Source organism: Miniopterus natalensis, chromosome 5, assembly GCF_054644295.1.
Source record: "Miniopterus natalensis isolate mMinNat1 chromosome 5, mMinNat1.hap1, whole genome shotgun sequence".
NCBI classification, from domain to species: Eukaryota; Metazoa; Chordata; class Mammalia; order Chiroptera; family Miniopteridae; genus Miniopterus; species Miniopterus natalensis.
In genome coordinates this window covers 80600757-80617689 of record NC_142085.1, presented here as the reverse complement: position 1 = coordinate 80617689, position 16933 = coordinate 80600757, and the positions used below count along the sequence as shown (strand labels likewise).

General features: G+C 32.9%; 1 protein-coding gene across 8 annotated transcripts in view; it reads right to left on the bottom strand.

Moving 5' to 3' along the window:
- Nucleotides 1-16933, bottom strand: part of STXBP5 (syntaxin binding protein 5) — a 135034-nt gene that overhangs the window by 38912 nt on the left and 79189 nt on the right. For 3 of the 8 annotated variants that reach the window (XM_016223934.2, XM_016223930.2, XM_016223932.2), the window contains exons 12-19: nt 15132-15279; nt 14848-14915; nt 14545-14585; nt 13506-13726; nt 12843-13021; nt 9060-9185; nt 7306-7457; nt 2767-2832 (exon numbers count right to left, since the gene is read on the bottom strand). In XM_016223934.2, coding sequence (XP_016079420.2) covers nt 2767-2832; nt 7306-7457; nt 9060-9185; nt 12843-13021; nt 13506-13726; nt 14545-14585; nt 14848-14915; nt 15132-15279 — 1001 coding nt within the window. Of the gene's footprint in view, nt 1-2766; nt 2833-6167; nt 6249-7305; nt 7458-9059; nt 9186-12842; nt 13022-13505; nt 13727-14544; nt 14586-14847; nt 14916-15131; nt 15280-16933 lie in introns of all 8 variants that reach the window. The other 5 variants (XM_016223926.2, XM_016223929.2, XM_016223931.2 and 2 more) reach the window with 3 other exon arrangements.

The following is a 16933-nucleotide window of genomic DNA, read 5'->3' as shown; positions in this document are numbered from 1 at the left end:
CACACATGAATTCTGAATGCAGTGCTAAAAAAAAATAAAAAAATCCAACACTACTAAAGTGCTCTAAGGGAAGCAATGTGAGTTTTTCAAAGTAAAGATCAAAAGGAGATGGAAGTAGTAATTTTCAATGTTAATTCAGGATGGTAGAACTAAGTTTATATTTCAGAGAGTCTGATATATTTAAAAATAAATAGGAAAGATAAACTATTTTTGAATATAATTTTGATACTGACTAAACTGCTGGGATCACAAATGTTGATTATGAGATTTAAAACCTTTTCAAAAAAGTTTCTTTTCATTTATATGTATTATTTTGAGTAAATACATTGGTTTTGATAAAAGGCATATTAATTTCTATAATACTAATTTCTCTTAGTATTTGAGGAACTCACTTTAACTTCCAACCCACTGTTACACATTTCCTCTTCTCTCATTGATACAGTTTTCTATTAACTATATTGGTTTTAATAATCTATATTGTATCATTTATCTATTTATTTATCTTACTTATTTCCCATTGCACTGCAGAAATTATTTGAGGCTAGTAATTTAATTACTACTTTCAATGGTTTTAATAACATGATCCCCTTGTGGTCCTTTACATTAACCTCAAACTCACCCCATCCATTTTTCTTTTTTGATCATCCTAAATTAGTAGAATTTGCATGTATTGGTGAGAAGAATGATAATAAATTACTCCTTTATGTCCTTATTAGAATGCTAGTAGGAACAAAGACAAAAGTTACAAATGTACAAATAGTAAGACAACTGGCCCACCACAGGTAGCAAAAACTGTTAACTATTTAAAAACAGACAAGCAGTGAAAGACACAAGATGTAACAGTAAGTGTCAAAGAGGAAGGTTTCCAGAATTTTATTCTAGTTCTTATTGTACATCTGAGTACTTATGTATGACTAATGTCTATATCCTGCTATATAAAACATGTTTCAGGCACAACTGTTGTTTACTAAAGTTAGATTTGTGTTTTGTAAAAGTGACCATTCCTGATGCAGGAACAGATATAACTCTTCAGAGAATGCTTATATCTTTCAAAGCATAATCAAGAACTAAACTAAATAAACTAAGATTCTTATATATAAAGGTAAGTATTTGTGACTTATCAATGTTATGAGGTCATATAAATTTCTCTGTTAAAACTACACTGTCTTTTCATGTGGACCAAAGAGCACATTACATTTGAAAATGTTAAAGGATGTGTGGATTTCTCTGGTACAAAAAGAGACAATTTGGAGGGTTTTATCTTACGCAGTTTTTATATTTATGTAGTTAGATTTAAATATACTCCTATACTTAACTACAATTACCTTCTGTTGAGTTATTCCAAATTTCTAGATATACATACCTACTGAAAGTTTGGCTTAGGATAAAAAGCAGTCTTAATTTATTTGGCCTGGATCCTATTAAAATACTTTTGATATTATTTAATAAATTAAAAGACAATACGTTTCATGTCCAAATTATTCACTTCAGTTTATAGCCTTATAATACAACTGCATCACATGGCGTTTAGAGAGGGAGAAGAACAGGCCAGTACTGAATATGATCAGAGGAAGAGCAGCAATAATTAAAAGGCATTATAGTTCTAAACCCCAAGTTAAGAAATGACTCCAGCACCATGACATGGGAAACAGTTACCTGTTCCATATTATTCACTCAAACTTTACTCCACCAATGCTCAGGCTCAATAGTGTGTGCTAACTACGTGAATGATTCCTGTTCTCAATGCTTTGTTAGTCTGATGAGTGAATTTCAATATGAAATTTAAAGATTAAGAAAATTAGAAGGTGGATATATTTTAAGAAATGATTCACTTGTGCAATATCAGGAAAATACAATTTAAAAAAGAAAACAACACGAAACCTTTTACAGTCGTGTATCTCATAAAATGCTAAACTGAAATATCAGAGAGTAAAGTAAAACACACTTCTCAATATTTCCCATCTTTCTGATATAGTAGAACCAACTAAAGGTAAGAATCTAAGGACAATGTCACCTTATGCTAAGAAAATCTTTCCAGCAGAAAGTTGATGAAAATTCCCAGTCAGAATGATTAAATAAATATGGTAGTTAAAATTATGAAGTCAACTTTATTAAAGATTAGCAAAGTTTCAGTCCACTGAAAACATAATAAATTCAGGATCCCCTTAATATTATGGAGACTCAAAAGCTACTAAAAGTTCCTCTAAAATATTAATATATAAATGTTACATAATGACCTATATATAAATAAGGACAACTGCTTTAATATAGCTATAAAATTATATTAGATATTACTCTGATCAAAAAGTAAGAATATAAACAGTCTAGAAATATTCTAATTGTTTACAGTAACCATTAGAGTACAACTGTTAACAATTTTTCATATGTAAATGGACATTATTCAAGGATTAGAGTATTCTTGTACCAAATGATGACAGGCATGCCCAGAGCAAAAACAAGACTAGATAACTAAACCATCTGATCCAACGGTAAAAAGTAAAATAGATTTTCCCTAAAAAAGTACAATCATTAGAAACCTAAGTAAACAGTTATATGACTCTTAATAGGTAACTGTTGTAGATTTTTATCTAGGGCATTTCTTTTCACTTTACGAGAAAATATACAGTTATGATTTTTAAGAATAAATATATGACACCAAAGTTCCTTGTAGTTGTATTTTAAATGCTTATCTATAAAAAGGAATACTGACATGCTATGTTGGGTTTTGTAGAATTATAATTATTAATGAAATAAAACACAAATTACCAGAAGTCGGAGATTTGCAGCGATCCTCTGGAACTACAGTCCCTTCACTAATATCACACAGACCTGCTAAAAAAAAACACCAAGAACCAATCACACCACAAGTTTACGTAAGTGCAGTTTTATCTACCATTTGAAGTAACATTTAATGACTGCATTTAAAAAACAAACAAACAAACAAAAAACCCCAGAAGATTAACAGATACCTGGCATTGACACTATGCTCATTAGTTGAGACAGAAACAGGAAAATTTTGATATTAAAACACTTCAATTTAATACATCAGTCATCAGTTAAACAAATAAGAAACAGAATTTTCAAGAGATAATTTGGTATTCTTCATGAAACATTAAGACATAATGCAAGACTTTAAAATCAGTAATCTGAGGGGCATATGATATAATTATTATTGGATTTCTCCTGAGGAAGAATAAATAGTGATAATAAGAGTTTGGTGATTGTTAAATCATAGGGACCTCAACTCAAAGTGGTTTTCCCTATGTGTGTCTCAAACACCTCTCTTAAAAATTTTTGACTAATAATTAAAAATAGATTTTGTACTTCCACATCTGCAATTTTAAAATATTGCCCATTACTTATCTTGCAAGACAACACCTCTTAAAAATTATACCATCACATTTTTTTAAAAACTCTAAAGAAATACTTTCTTTTTACAGATATATGTGAATTATATAAAACTAATCTATCTATAGTATGGCCTAAATTCATAGGAGAAAATGCAGCAAGATATTTTATGCTCTAGACAAGAACTAAAAGACATGGGGAATGCAAAGTAAACAATTAGTATGGATATTAATTTGCTTGGTGATTTAAATGAAAAGAATTCCTGCAAATTCTTTAAAAATTACAAATAAATACACCAAAAGTTTGGCATAGTTGGGCAACAGACAAGGGGTTACACATCTGGGCTTCTGAATAAGTTAGGTATCATGTAGACCAGCGATTTTCAACCTTTCATCTCATGGCACACGTAAACTAATTACTAAAATGCAGCACATCAAAAATATTATTTGTTGCTAATCTGACAAAGAGGTATAATTTTGATTCATTCGCAACAGACAGCGATTGTTGTGTCAGTTGTTATCATTTTTTTATTTGACTATCTAAAGGAAGAGAGGTCAGCGCCCCTGACTAAATAGTTAGGTATTGTATGTTTTAAAAATTCTTGAAGCACACTGGTTGAAAATCACTGATGTAGACATATGTGCATATGTGACCAGTATTTGCTTTTCCATTCCTTTGGTAAAAAACATGATATCACAGTGTCTATAGTCATCAAGAAAACTTTTATAGCAATATTTTCAGAGAACACTGAGTACTGAATTGGGTTTATAAGAAGTGTTTTCTATCTTGAACTATACATTATTTGCCTTCATTGGGTAGAAAGTTTTTGAATGACAATCAGTTTTCTTTTCCCAATTCATAAAATTGGTGTTTCTGGAAAAAAATAGTTTTTATAGTTCTAAAAATGATAGATGCAATTACAGGTATGCATTTAATCTTGGCAAAATATTTGCTTATATAAAGGGTGGCAGGTCTTTGAATAGCAGTGATATGTGGTAACAACCTAAGTATCCATCGATGGGTGCATGGAAAAAGAAAATGTGGTGTGCACGGGCACACACGTGCTCGTGCACACACAATGAAATATCACTAAAAGAATGAAATTTTGCCATTTGCAACTACATGGATGGACATCAAAGGCATTATGCTAAATAAAATAAGTTAGATAGAGGAAGACGAAATACCTTATGATCTCACTTATATGTGAACCTAAAAAAACCCCAAAACTAAAACAAAATAAAAAACCCTACAAGCTCATAGATACAGAGAATAGACTGGTGCTTGCCAGAAGTGAGGGGATGTGGAAAATGGGTGAGTGGGATCAAAAGGCACAAACTTCCAGTTATAAAGTAAGTCATCGGGATATAATGTACAGCATGGTGACTACAGTTAATAATACTGTGCTGCATACTTGAAAGTTGCTCAGAGAGGTAAATTTTTAAAGTTTACATCAAAAGAAAAAAAAAATTTTGTAACTACAAGATGACTGATGTTATCTAGAGTTACTATGGCAATAATTTCACAATGTATACCAATATTGAATCATTATGTTGTAAACATAATATGTCACTTATACCTCAATTAAAAAATTAATAGTAGTGATAATATAGTGATAATGGCCTAGTACTTAAAAAGATAATAAATTTTGCCCTGGCCAGTGTGGCTCAGTTGGTTGGGCATCACCCCACGCACTGAAAGGCTGCTAATTCGATTGCTAGTCAGGGCACATGCCCGGGTTGCGGGCTCCATTCCCAGATAGGGGTGTGCAGGAGGCAGCCAATCAATGTTCCTCTCCCTGCCCCCCACCTAAAAATCAATAAAAACATATTTTAATAAAAGAAAACATTGTACATATTTTAGTCAATAGTTCAATTAAATTTTAATACAGCTATAAAACATTTAAATTTAAATGGTAAAGTTTTATCTTAAAAAATGATTTCATAAGTGACACCTTATTCTTTATGAACATACATTAGCATCTATGGATAGCAAAAATTTCTCTATTCAAACTGATCTACTAAAAAAGACAGACCAGTTTGATGATATTTGGGCTACACTTCAAGAATATATTATAAAATATACACTTCAGCGAGACTCATTTTTGTACCAATGCAATTAAAAAATTTTTGTACTAATTACTATACATTGAATTTTATTTGATAGGTAAATACTTATATTTTGAAATTAAGAAAAATATTCTATGTTAAGGCATATTTGAAAGTAACTTTATTTAATTTACAATATAATCCTAAATATTTTTAAAGTGAGCATAGTAACAATAAGTGAACATCTGAAACTGATAGAGGAAAGCTCAGATGTTTAGGCACAAGACTAATTCTTCAACACAAAGTGAATCAAAGAAAAACACGAATAATATGGGGTTTACTACAGAGTAAAGTAGAAATTTTTTTTTTAATTACATTGTAAAATTGTTCTTTATCCTTAGATAAATTTAGGTATTTAGTTTCTAGAAATTTTATGTAAACTACAGTGAAGTATGAAGGGAAAAAGTGATTTTAGGAGTACTAAAATTTTTCAATAAGTTTGTGGTAAAATTGTTAGAAGCATTTGTCTCCCTCATAAAAATCTTCTTCTCTATCATGACAGTGTTGTAACTTTATAACACTAAATATTAGGTTTTTTTACTTTATAAAGAAACTGGATTGGGATACAAACATTTCAATAGCTGTTTTCACATACATGAGATGAACTTAAGTAATGATATGTTATTTAATAAGCTTTAAAAAAATGGAAAAAAACAATTTTACAGACAAAAACAAACATGCCATGATCTTCCTGACATGGAATAAATAACTTACATAAAAAAGAATGGAGCTTTTTCACAGAGTCAGAATGTAAGCTAGAAAGGCCGCACATGCAAGGGGTCACCATCAGCACACCTTAGTGAAGAAATGAAAAACGGAAGGAAAAAAAGGAGACAAAGATACTAGAATGGTACGGCTGGGACAATTTCTGCTGAAGAGAACACATGATGAAATGATTACACAAACAAAAATGGGGGGAAAAATTCAACCAACAAGATAGTAGGTCTATATGCCATCATATTTTCTTCTCATGAATTGTGACACAGATAGCATTAGCCCATAACGTCCTGAGAGCAACTGAGAAATGAATCTCAGAGAGAATTTTAATTCAGAAGGACTGATTTAGTACAGGTCAGAGCCTCCCAATGCGTCACTGTGCGCTGGCATTCTGCAAATGGGTTAAATCTGTCCCAGACAGAGTTCCCTTCAATCCCTGGTACAGCAGGGAAGGTCCTGGGGAGACTGGAGCCTGCAGGCCAGTTACTGCTGGAGGCCTCATTAACATACCCCTATGTGCCTAAGACCCAATGCAATTTTCTGTGTGTTCAATGAGGTTAAAGAAAAAGAAGGTGAGGAGTACAGCTAACTATACATGTGTTTCATGATGTATTAGTATTAAAACCTTTAAAATTAAGACTATCGAGAAAATACAGAAGAATACTATAAAGAGCGTTCTAAAAGGATCTGGGTTTGCACTGACTCAAGGCTATCTGAGAACACTCTATTTTCACAGAACTGAAACTCACATTTGCATATACTTTTTCACATGGAAAATGATTCTTTTTAATGAAACAGTTAAAAAAAATTGTTGGCCTCACAATAAAAGCGGGAAAACTTTGAAGTGCACTTCTGCTCTATAATAATGAGACAAACTTTCCTGTCATCATAATTTAGCTAAAGGAGTCTGATACTGTGTTCTTTCCCAATGTTAGATAAAATCCTAGAACACTGAAAAGCAAAATCTAATCATACAAAACAAAAAGAAAAAGAGGATCAATCCTTTTACTAGTTTTTGACAGTTTATATATCAGACTAAATCAGACAAGCTATTTACCTAACTGAAGTACTTATATTCACAGAAGTAACTCAGCACTGGTAGAAACCTTAAAATTCAGTATTTTTTTCTTCTTACCTCCTGAAGGTTGTCGAGATTTACGAGGAGACCGGGGTTCTCTCCGGTAAGGGTCATTGGAGCCATATAACTCAATAGTGCCCAGGTTGAGGAGTACTGCCTTCTGGAGATAGTCAACGATCGCAATGCCGTTACAATTCCCAAACACCACCCTAGAATAGGAAAAGAGCAAATATTTTAGCCTAAATAATAATTACAAGAAAATGGAGTCTATAAGGCTAAAAAAGAAGAATGATGGGTCTTAGAGAAAATTCTTTTTTAAACAAAAGATTATCACACATAAAAATACGGATGACATATGGCTTCTCATGAAACTGTGTAGATCTTTTGCAGATATTAATGATTACAAATCAATATCATTAAAGAAAATTTGACATAGGAGTTGCAACTTGATCAGAGACATAAATCCCTACACTAAGCAATGTGACATCTAGTTTTTAGCCTCTCAGGGGAAGACATTCCCTTCCACTGGGAAAGTAGGGGACTGTATCTTTAGGAAAATTTTGGTAATCAATGATAAATAAATAAATTTTATTCCTTTAAGATCCCTTAAGCCAGGAGTTGAAAACTGAAGTGCATAGAGGGGCTGTATAAGTAAGGAAAACACACAGGTAAGGATGGTGGTGGACTGGATACTGTACTACGACCCATCCAAAGAGAAAAAACTTCAGCTCGGTTCCTGCTGACTTTTATGAAGCACCAATGGAGACACGGTTCAGATAATCAGATTTTTTTCAGTGGGAACTCTAAATATGGATTTTCACATCAAATAATCTTGGCAAATTTTAAAAATTTTAAAAATTCACAAATTTTAAAAATACACAAATTTTAAAAATACACAAAAAGGGCTGAACAAAATATAGCCATGAACCAAGTGAAGCCTGTGATCAGCTGATTAGCACCTTCCTTTGAAACTTCCTGTTGTTTCTTTTTCTTACTCCCTTTTGGTTTCCTTTATGGTTGTGGGCAATAAAATATTAAAAAGCAGAAGGTTTGTGCCCTTACATTGTGGGACAGCAAATAAAAGACATGAAAGAAAACCACCTCAGTCTACAGCCAGTCTTACTTGAGTAGTAACAGCTATGAGGAGGAAGAAGGATGACCAGGTCCCCAGGGCTAGCATCAAGGAAGGAGACCATGACCTGCACCTGATAACCAGCCCGGGACTGAACAGTCAGCATATGCTTTCTCTTATACCACAATGCTGACTTTAAAACAAAATAAACATCACAATAAAACGTATGTACAAGTAGCACTATATACCTGAAGTTATGAATTATAAGTACACCTGTACTACAGATGAATACTTCACTAAACTATTACTATGCTTTTACAATCCATACAAGTTAATTTTGGAAGTAGGAAGAATAAATTACATAGCTGTGGTTGACCATTTACAGAATCAGCTTAGTGCACAGTCTTCTGGGTCAATGCTGTTAGACCTCCACGATACCAATTAATACTAAGAATTGAGAGTACATCCAGGAGAGGATATGGTAACTTTAAACATTTACCTCAAATAATTCACTAGTCTGAGAGTCAATTAACTTAATATCAGAAAGCAATATAACCATACTAGAATAACTATTCAGAAGAGAATTATGTTCCAAATAAACACTGAATTTGGTCTGAAAGTAAAGTTATACAATAACTTTTTAAGTGACACTATAATAAAGATCATTTCAATTTTTAAAAATTAAAAAAAATGTATGAAATACTATGAAGAGGCTGAGAAACACATAAATTATACTTACAATCCATAGGAAGAATTGACTGCCAGGCTAGTTATTTGTTGTGGCGGTTCTCCGCCCACCCACACCAACTGAATAACTAGTTCTGCCTGATAACCTGGAGACTGCTTCAGTGGCGAATTTTTAACTCTGTAATAAAGGAAAACATGTTACCTTTATATCTTACTAGCCTATGTAATTACAGGGTCATGCATAAATATACAAAACTCTGTACATGAAATTGCAGTAGATACTTTAAAAAGTAAAAATCAGAATTCTATCCTCTAGAAACACTTAATCTAGTTGGAGATGAAATGTGTAAATGAATATAAAAAAATAAGAAATCACATGTAAGTTTCACATATAAAGTGGGGGGAGGTAGCAAGGGGATGGAGAAAGGGAGAAGTGGGTAGGGTGGGGAGGGAGGGATGAAAGGACAAGGAAGGCTGGGGAGAAGAACAGGAGAAGCAGGAGCCCGGGCATTAAGAAGAAGAAAAAAACAAGTTATAAAAGCAGACTTAAAATTTAAAAAAAAGGTTTAACTAAATGAAAACTGTCCAAAAACATAACAAGTTAAAGAATGAGGGGGAAAAAACAAACCTTGAGCAATTTATTTGTGTGTGACTTTTCCTACCAAAAAATATATACTTTGACTTTAAAGTAAGAACATTTTTGATTACTCAAATTCCTTCTCAATAACTGCTCTTCTAAAACATGCAAAGCATGGTCACTTCAGGCATTGTGAGGGCTGTGCCTTGGAGTGAAGTGAGTGTGTGAAAGAACAGCACGACCACTCAGTGGTGAACCTCCCGACACCAGGCTTACAGGAAGAGCCCTTCTGAATCACTTAGCTGGTACTTCTAGGAAAGACCATGACACCTGACCCTGTACTGCGATACTTGCTAGACTCACTCTGGGTAAGAGAAGGGTCCGTATGCTGTCCGAATGTCAGGGTGAACACGAATCACTAGGGGTATTCCTAACAGTCACTAAGTTAGTCACTGCGGCCTATGCAAAGCCTGCAAGGCAATATGCTCAGAACCGTGCACCGGCCAAGGCAGAAGTTCTGATTTCTCCCAGGGAAATACCCACTATTCAGCTCCAACTGTCCATCTCAAGACTTAGAAATAAGGACTGAGCAGCATTTCATCTCCACCAGTGACAGCCTCTGCTGACATAAGCATCGGCCGAAGAGTCTGAGAGTGCTACTTTCTCCTTGTATGAATTACGTGAGGTTCAAGAAAGTATCCACCCTCCCCCTGCTTATTTAATGTGTGCATTAAACCATTTTCTCCAGAGCAGTAAGAGCCATTTCAGGGATAATTTTAGTACATTTATGGGCACATTTAAGACTTAGGTGATGAAGACACACAAAACTTATGAAATTCCTATTTTACCCAGTATGAAGAAACAAAAAAACTCTTAAACAAAAATAAGACAGACAAACCTGCTGCACAATCTGCAACCGGTAAAAAATTAGAAACCAGATCAAGAAATTACAGAGTATGTAAGATTTAAAACACAGGAAATGGGGAGTGGATAGGTGTTATGTTTTATGTCTACACTGATTACATGCACGGTACCAACTTTAATGTTTTGCTATATGTAAATCAATTTGTTCACTTTTTAAAGACAAGGGGTTGAACTTTTATAAAAAGTTCCTTAATCTGTATAAATGTATTTTAAATATCAAAACAATGTTTGGAGGCTTTGCGATTTCAAAACAATTGTCTGTCTGGACAAATGCCCTGCAGAAGCACAATTAAAATATTTACATAAAAACATAAAACTTGGTTGGTAAAAGAAACAAATAAAACAGCAACTATAAAAACATTTCTTCTCAATAAACCAATTAGGCACAAAGGTTTCGTACAAAAAACAAACAAAAACCTCAGTATTAGTTATCATAAATCAATTTGGTTATATGTCTGACTTTTAAAAATTGGCTTAAGACAATGTGAAATAAGTAACTGTATTCACTTGAAAATTACTAAAAGGAAGGAAGTGAAGTATCACTCAAACTGTGAAGAGAAGTTATTAATGAATATGAATGTGTGCATTCTAGGCAAAAATCTCAAAAATGTTACCAAAGTAAACCTCAAAAAAATTGTACTTTATATATTTATAAAAATTAAATTTAACAAAAAGCTGGAGCCCTGGCTGGTGTGGCCCAGTTGGTTGAGCGTCATCCTGTGCACTGGAGGGCTGAGGGTTCGATTCTAGGTCAGGGCTCACGCCCGGGCTGAGGTTTAGTCCCAGCTGGGGCATATGCAACCCACAGATGTTTCTCTCTGTATCCTTGTCTCTCTCTAAGCAATAAAACATACCCTCAGATGATGATAAAAAAAGGAAGCTAGAGAAATTAACATTAAAATCAGTAAAAAGGGCATTAATGAAAACTTTACAAATTTAAGTTTAAATTAAAGTAGTACTGAATAAGTAATAAAAGGGAAGAATGAAGAATTCTGTATTTCCAAGTCTCATTCCGGCGAAACATGTGGAAGAACTACAGCAAAAAGGAGGCAGGAGGGTATGGACATGAGGGAAGGAGGGGGGGACCTTTCTGAGGAAAGTAGCTGCTTAACTTTCAGTGGCTACATTTTTTCGATCAGATGAGTTTCTCGTCCTTGGCACCATGGCGTTTTGAACTGGGTGTTCTTTGCTGTGGGCACTGTTCTGCGCACTGTGGGACGGTTAGCCTCGTCCCTGGCCGCATGCTCTAGGTGCCAGGTATTACTGCTGGAAATATTTCCAGGCATTCCCCAGTGTATCAGAGCCAAATCATCCCCACTTGAGAGCTACTGGCATAGAATGAATATACAATCTCAAATTTAAGTAAACATATATTTTTTAAATTATACTTTAAAAATAACTGTGATATAAAAAATCTGCCTTATCTTTGGGGTGAACTCATTTTTTATTACACAGACATTCTCCACAGCAACTGTTGAACAAATTCACCAATAGAAGAGATTCTAGCAGATCTAAAGCAAAGCAGTACAAAGCCTGGTCCTTTAACAAATGCAAATTTCTCTCTTACCGCTCTTCCCTACCTTGAATCTACTACAGTCTGGCTTTTGCCCCTCACTCTTATAAATGAATCTCTTGGACATTTTCTACAACCACTTTTCAGTCATTACACTGTCTTCTCTGTAAATACAATACTTTTAATCAGACTTTCATAAAATTGTTTGATGATTTTAACTCATTCCTCATTGTTTTATTTCTCTGCCATATTTAAGGCTCATACCCTTTGATAAACTTAACCATTAATATAAGTTGAAAGGAAAAACGAAAACTTTAATTTATGCCCGTAGAAAAGCAAAATGTATTCAAATCTGGAATGCTAAAATAAAAGCATTTAAATAATGATATTGTGGTGCTAAAGAAGATTCAGAAAAAGACCAAAAAAAAGGATTACGAAACAACTGAATCTCGAAAGACTGAATAAAGAGAATTTTCAGAATGTTAGAAAGCAGTCTAAACATACACTTCATCCACATATAAATCCGGACTAAAAAATATCAATGGTTTAGAAGACTGAGCTATACAGAGGAAAGAACCAGGCTAGTCCACTGTTTAAAGATAAAATCTTAGTACTTTAAGGATAAAATCATGGAATACAATCATATTCCTCTTGATGTCACAGAAAAATAAGTTGGATCAATCAAAGCAAAGCACAGACAGAGCTGTTCTTACGCCATTTACTCCATCACAGAATAATGTTACCACAGCTTTACTAACGCATACAATTAATCTAAATTAAACAATAATTTCCAAAACATCTGTATTTTTTTAATAACTTACTTTAAACAAGGGACATTATCTCGAAGGCCATCAGAGGAACTGCTGCTGGTGGAAGGATGAGACTGGGGAGGAATGGGCTGAGGACTGGTGGCCCCCACTGGTGTTGGCAGAGGTGGGGCCTGTTCACCCTCCGGGGAGTCCAAGTCATTTATCTCATATAACAATCGAACTTCAAGCATCTGTCGTAAAAGTGAGAGATAGCTTACTGACTCCCAATAAATACAGTTCATTTTATTACACTGTAGCGGAAAGAACATTTTTAAAGGTAAAAATTGGCAAGATGTTTAAAGATAAGGATTTAACAAAAAAAAGTTGCTTCTTACTCAGTTTTGAAATGATGTGTATGTGCAAGTTCACACACACACACACACACACACACACGTTTTAGAATTTATGGCACTCTGTTAAAACCAAATTAGAGTGTGCTGGTACTCAGATTAGCTTTCTTCAAATGAAACATATAATGCATTTAAGGATTTAAATGTTCAGTAACAAGATACACATAAAAATATACTATTTTTCAAAGAAAAGGAAGATGGCAATATAAGTATTGAGGTGTTTTTAAAAAGTATAGATAAAATTGACTGCAAATAACCTTCTAAGTAATTCAAAAATTTTAAAACGTCAGACATCTGACATTGAAAATAACTACTAGACCATTACCGGAATGACTTCTATAATAACTTCCTGTTTGCTGAATCTATAAATGATGACATGAGCTGAAACTCCAGCTATGCAGAGCATTCTACTCTCGGGACACCAGGAGATGATCTGAATGGCATACGGATCTTCATCTACAATGTCTGTGTTTGGCTTGTCATCTTTATTTCTTGACTTTTCAAATACTTTAGCCGTCTTTAGTTTATATAATACTTGCAGAGTTACTAGACAAAAGATAAATATGTTAGATAATTTAATACAAAAAGAACAAATAGAAGGTAATATTTAATCAGTTATACTATGTAAGGAAATAGTCTATATTTATTTGAACCATATTTTTATTCCTAGGTCTACATTCCTGTAACATGTTTAGATAATGTATTCACTGTACTCACTGACCAAAAAAAAGTATACTCATTGTATTCACTAAAAAAAAAAATCAGCATCATGATGAATTTAGATAACCTGAAAAAAATGAGTAACAAAAAGATTTTATAAAAAATAAATATAATAAAATAATAAAGAATATTTTGCTTCCCTAAAATGATTTTCGAATATTGAAACATAATATATTGTGAGTTAACTGGATTCTGAGTGCTTGCTATGTATGTTTTGCAAACATTAGCCATTAAAAGCATTGTTTCCTTTTTTGCCATTATATAACTACCATAAGTACCTCAAAAAGACAACACAAATTTCGTGGCATAAGTTTAGAATCAGGCATTAAAGTTATTCTACAGATTTCTGTTGATTTGAAACATATGCCTGCTTCTCCTATCTCTGAGTTAGAAAAATATGGTTTGAAGAAATTTTGAAGAATTTGAGTACTTCTGTTAAGAAGTTCTAATTAATGTCCTGAAGAATATCTTTTAATCTATTAAAAATCCTGACCTCAAATACTTGATAAATAGGTATTAAATTTACAGCCTCCAAATTTCAAATTAAATGTTGGTTACACAATTATTACAATACAGGTTGTATAAAAGCAATGACTGTAAAACATATAACATTAATATATGACAATGATATTCAAAATACCTACTTGCAGAAGCATCCCAGAACTTAATGGATCCATCAGCATGCCTATGAAAAGCAAATGAGTTAACAATGTGATGAAAAAAATTACATTTTTACTTTCTTTGAAGTATATTATTTAAAAAGATAGTCACCAAAATGAGGAAAAAGATACAATTTAGGGTAATTTGACAGGTTACAGAAAAAAACTTATTTCTTATTATGTCACAGCATAAAGGAAAGCACTGTCTGCCTAATTAATTCATGCTCATGTAGTCTTAACTATATTTAGCTATTATTGATTTATTTGGTAAAACAGACTTTTACTTACCCTGTAATAATTATTTCTGGGTAACTCTGAGCACCCAAACCCCAATTACCTCCATTGATGGGCCATTCCTGAAAAAAAAGATTATTGTATAAAGCAGCTTCCAAGCATACCAAACACCTTCATGTATTTTTATGACAACAGTAAACAACAGACTTTGCTTCCAATAAGGATTTCCTATATATTTTCTCTAGGAAAGGATTCGGTGTTATCAAACAGTTCAAGGTGAAAAGTTAAAATACTGATCTATTAATGTAACATTAAACAATAAAACTCATGTTCCATACCTTCTTGCTGTAACCCTGACGTTTCTGTCTGGCTCCAACAGAATAAAGTGCAGGAATCAGGTCCACAGGACAATCAGCAAAATATTCGCAGCATGTAACAGGGGACTCGTGTATACTCAGAGGGTAGGGATTTTCAAATATAGGGTATCTTTAGCAACAGGAAAAGAAAAAGTATTGATTAACAATTATTACTTATGATTAACACAACAATGAAAACTTAAAAAACATTTATAGCTTTGGAATGGAAAAAAATTTAGTTTGATTAATTTAAAGTTAACATCCTTTATGGTCCACATAACATATTATCTAAACTCATATTTTAACTATTAGGATAGGATGTTCTTGTCTATAGAATTTTAGAAATTACATACATCTACCAGATTTAATATATGCATATGTGTAAAAAAATAACATCTTTTCTAATGACAGCTGCTCAATTAGAATGGTAAACAGAAAAGCTTCAGTTGGTACTACAGAACATACCTGTACCACACACTAGCCTAAGTGATTTATATATATTTATCTTATTTACTCTTGCACCAAACTTATGATGTAGGCATTTGACTGAAGAACAAAGAGTAATGTTCCAAAGCCAGGTCAACTAGCAAGCAGCAGCAGAATTTAAACCTTGCTCTTAACTATTAAGCCACAGGTTCTCAATAAACAGATACCTCATTCTTATATCAGTAGAGCTAATAGAAATTTTCAGTTCTCCTTTTTTCCTCCATCAATGTAATACCCAGTGAAATATTTAATCTAGAAATGCTCTCTTGGTTTAGTGATAATATAAATAAATTCTATCTTAAATGTTTTCCAGATATAAAATTATATTAAAGAAAGCAAAAAACGTTATAAAAAATCATAAAATTAAAGTAAAATACTAACTAAAATGCAATGATATTTCTTTTCTGGTTTTAAAGTCCTTGGAAATGAAAATGATTATTTTAAAATATCCAGAAAACCAGAAACCTGTTAAAAAATAAGTCTAAATTAGATGTATCAATCAGTCTACTACTGATAATAATTAAAAAGTTCAAGGAGAAAAATTTCAGAAAATTCCTTTCTAGACTTCAAAATAAACCCAACTGTCATCGCTCCCTCCTCAACCATTCATAATAAAAACAGAAGACAAAGCTCAAACAAACCAACAGATGCATTTAAAATATGGCAGGCAACTTTTATCTCTTTATAAGCACACTATATAATCCTTAGCTCAATAATTCTACTATTACTACACATTTAACTGATACATTTGCTAAATAAAATGCCTACTCACAGGTTACTTGCACAATATTTTCTTTAACAAATACATCTCAGTACAGAGCACAAGTTAAAATCTCACTATTTTAAACCTTACCCAAGTAAAAAAATAAAATCATATTCAGAGAAAGTTATTTTAGGACTGTCATTTAGAAATAATGTTTTTAAATTCCTTTAATCCATAATGATACCGTTACTTTCAAAGAAGAAAAAAAATTTTACAGGTAGCACATAACTAAACTTGATGTGAATTTAGAAATGCCTTAAAATAAGAGAAATAATACACTTCACTTTACTTCAGGGTTTTCCAAACTCAGTAATAGTCACATTTTGGATCAGATAATTCTCTATTGTGGTGGACTGTCGGGCGCATTGTGGATATTTAGCAGCATCCCTGTCCTCTACCACTAGATGGCAGTAGTAACCCCTCTCCTCAATAATAGTGTCTATGCAGACTGCCAAATATCTCCTAAGGGACAAAATTGTCCCCAATTAAGAATTACTGAAATACTGAATGGGTAAACTCAATTAAGACCATATTT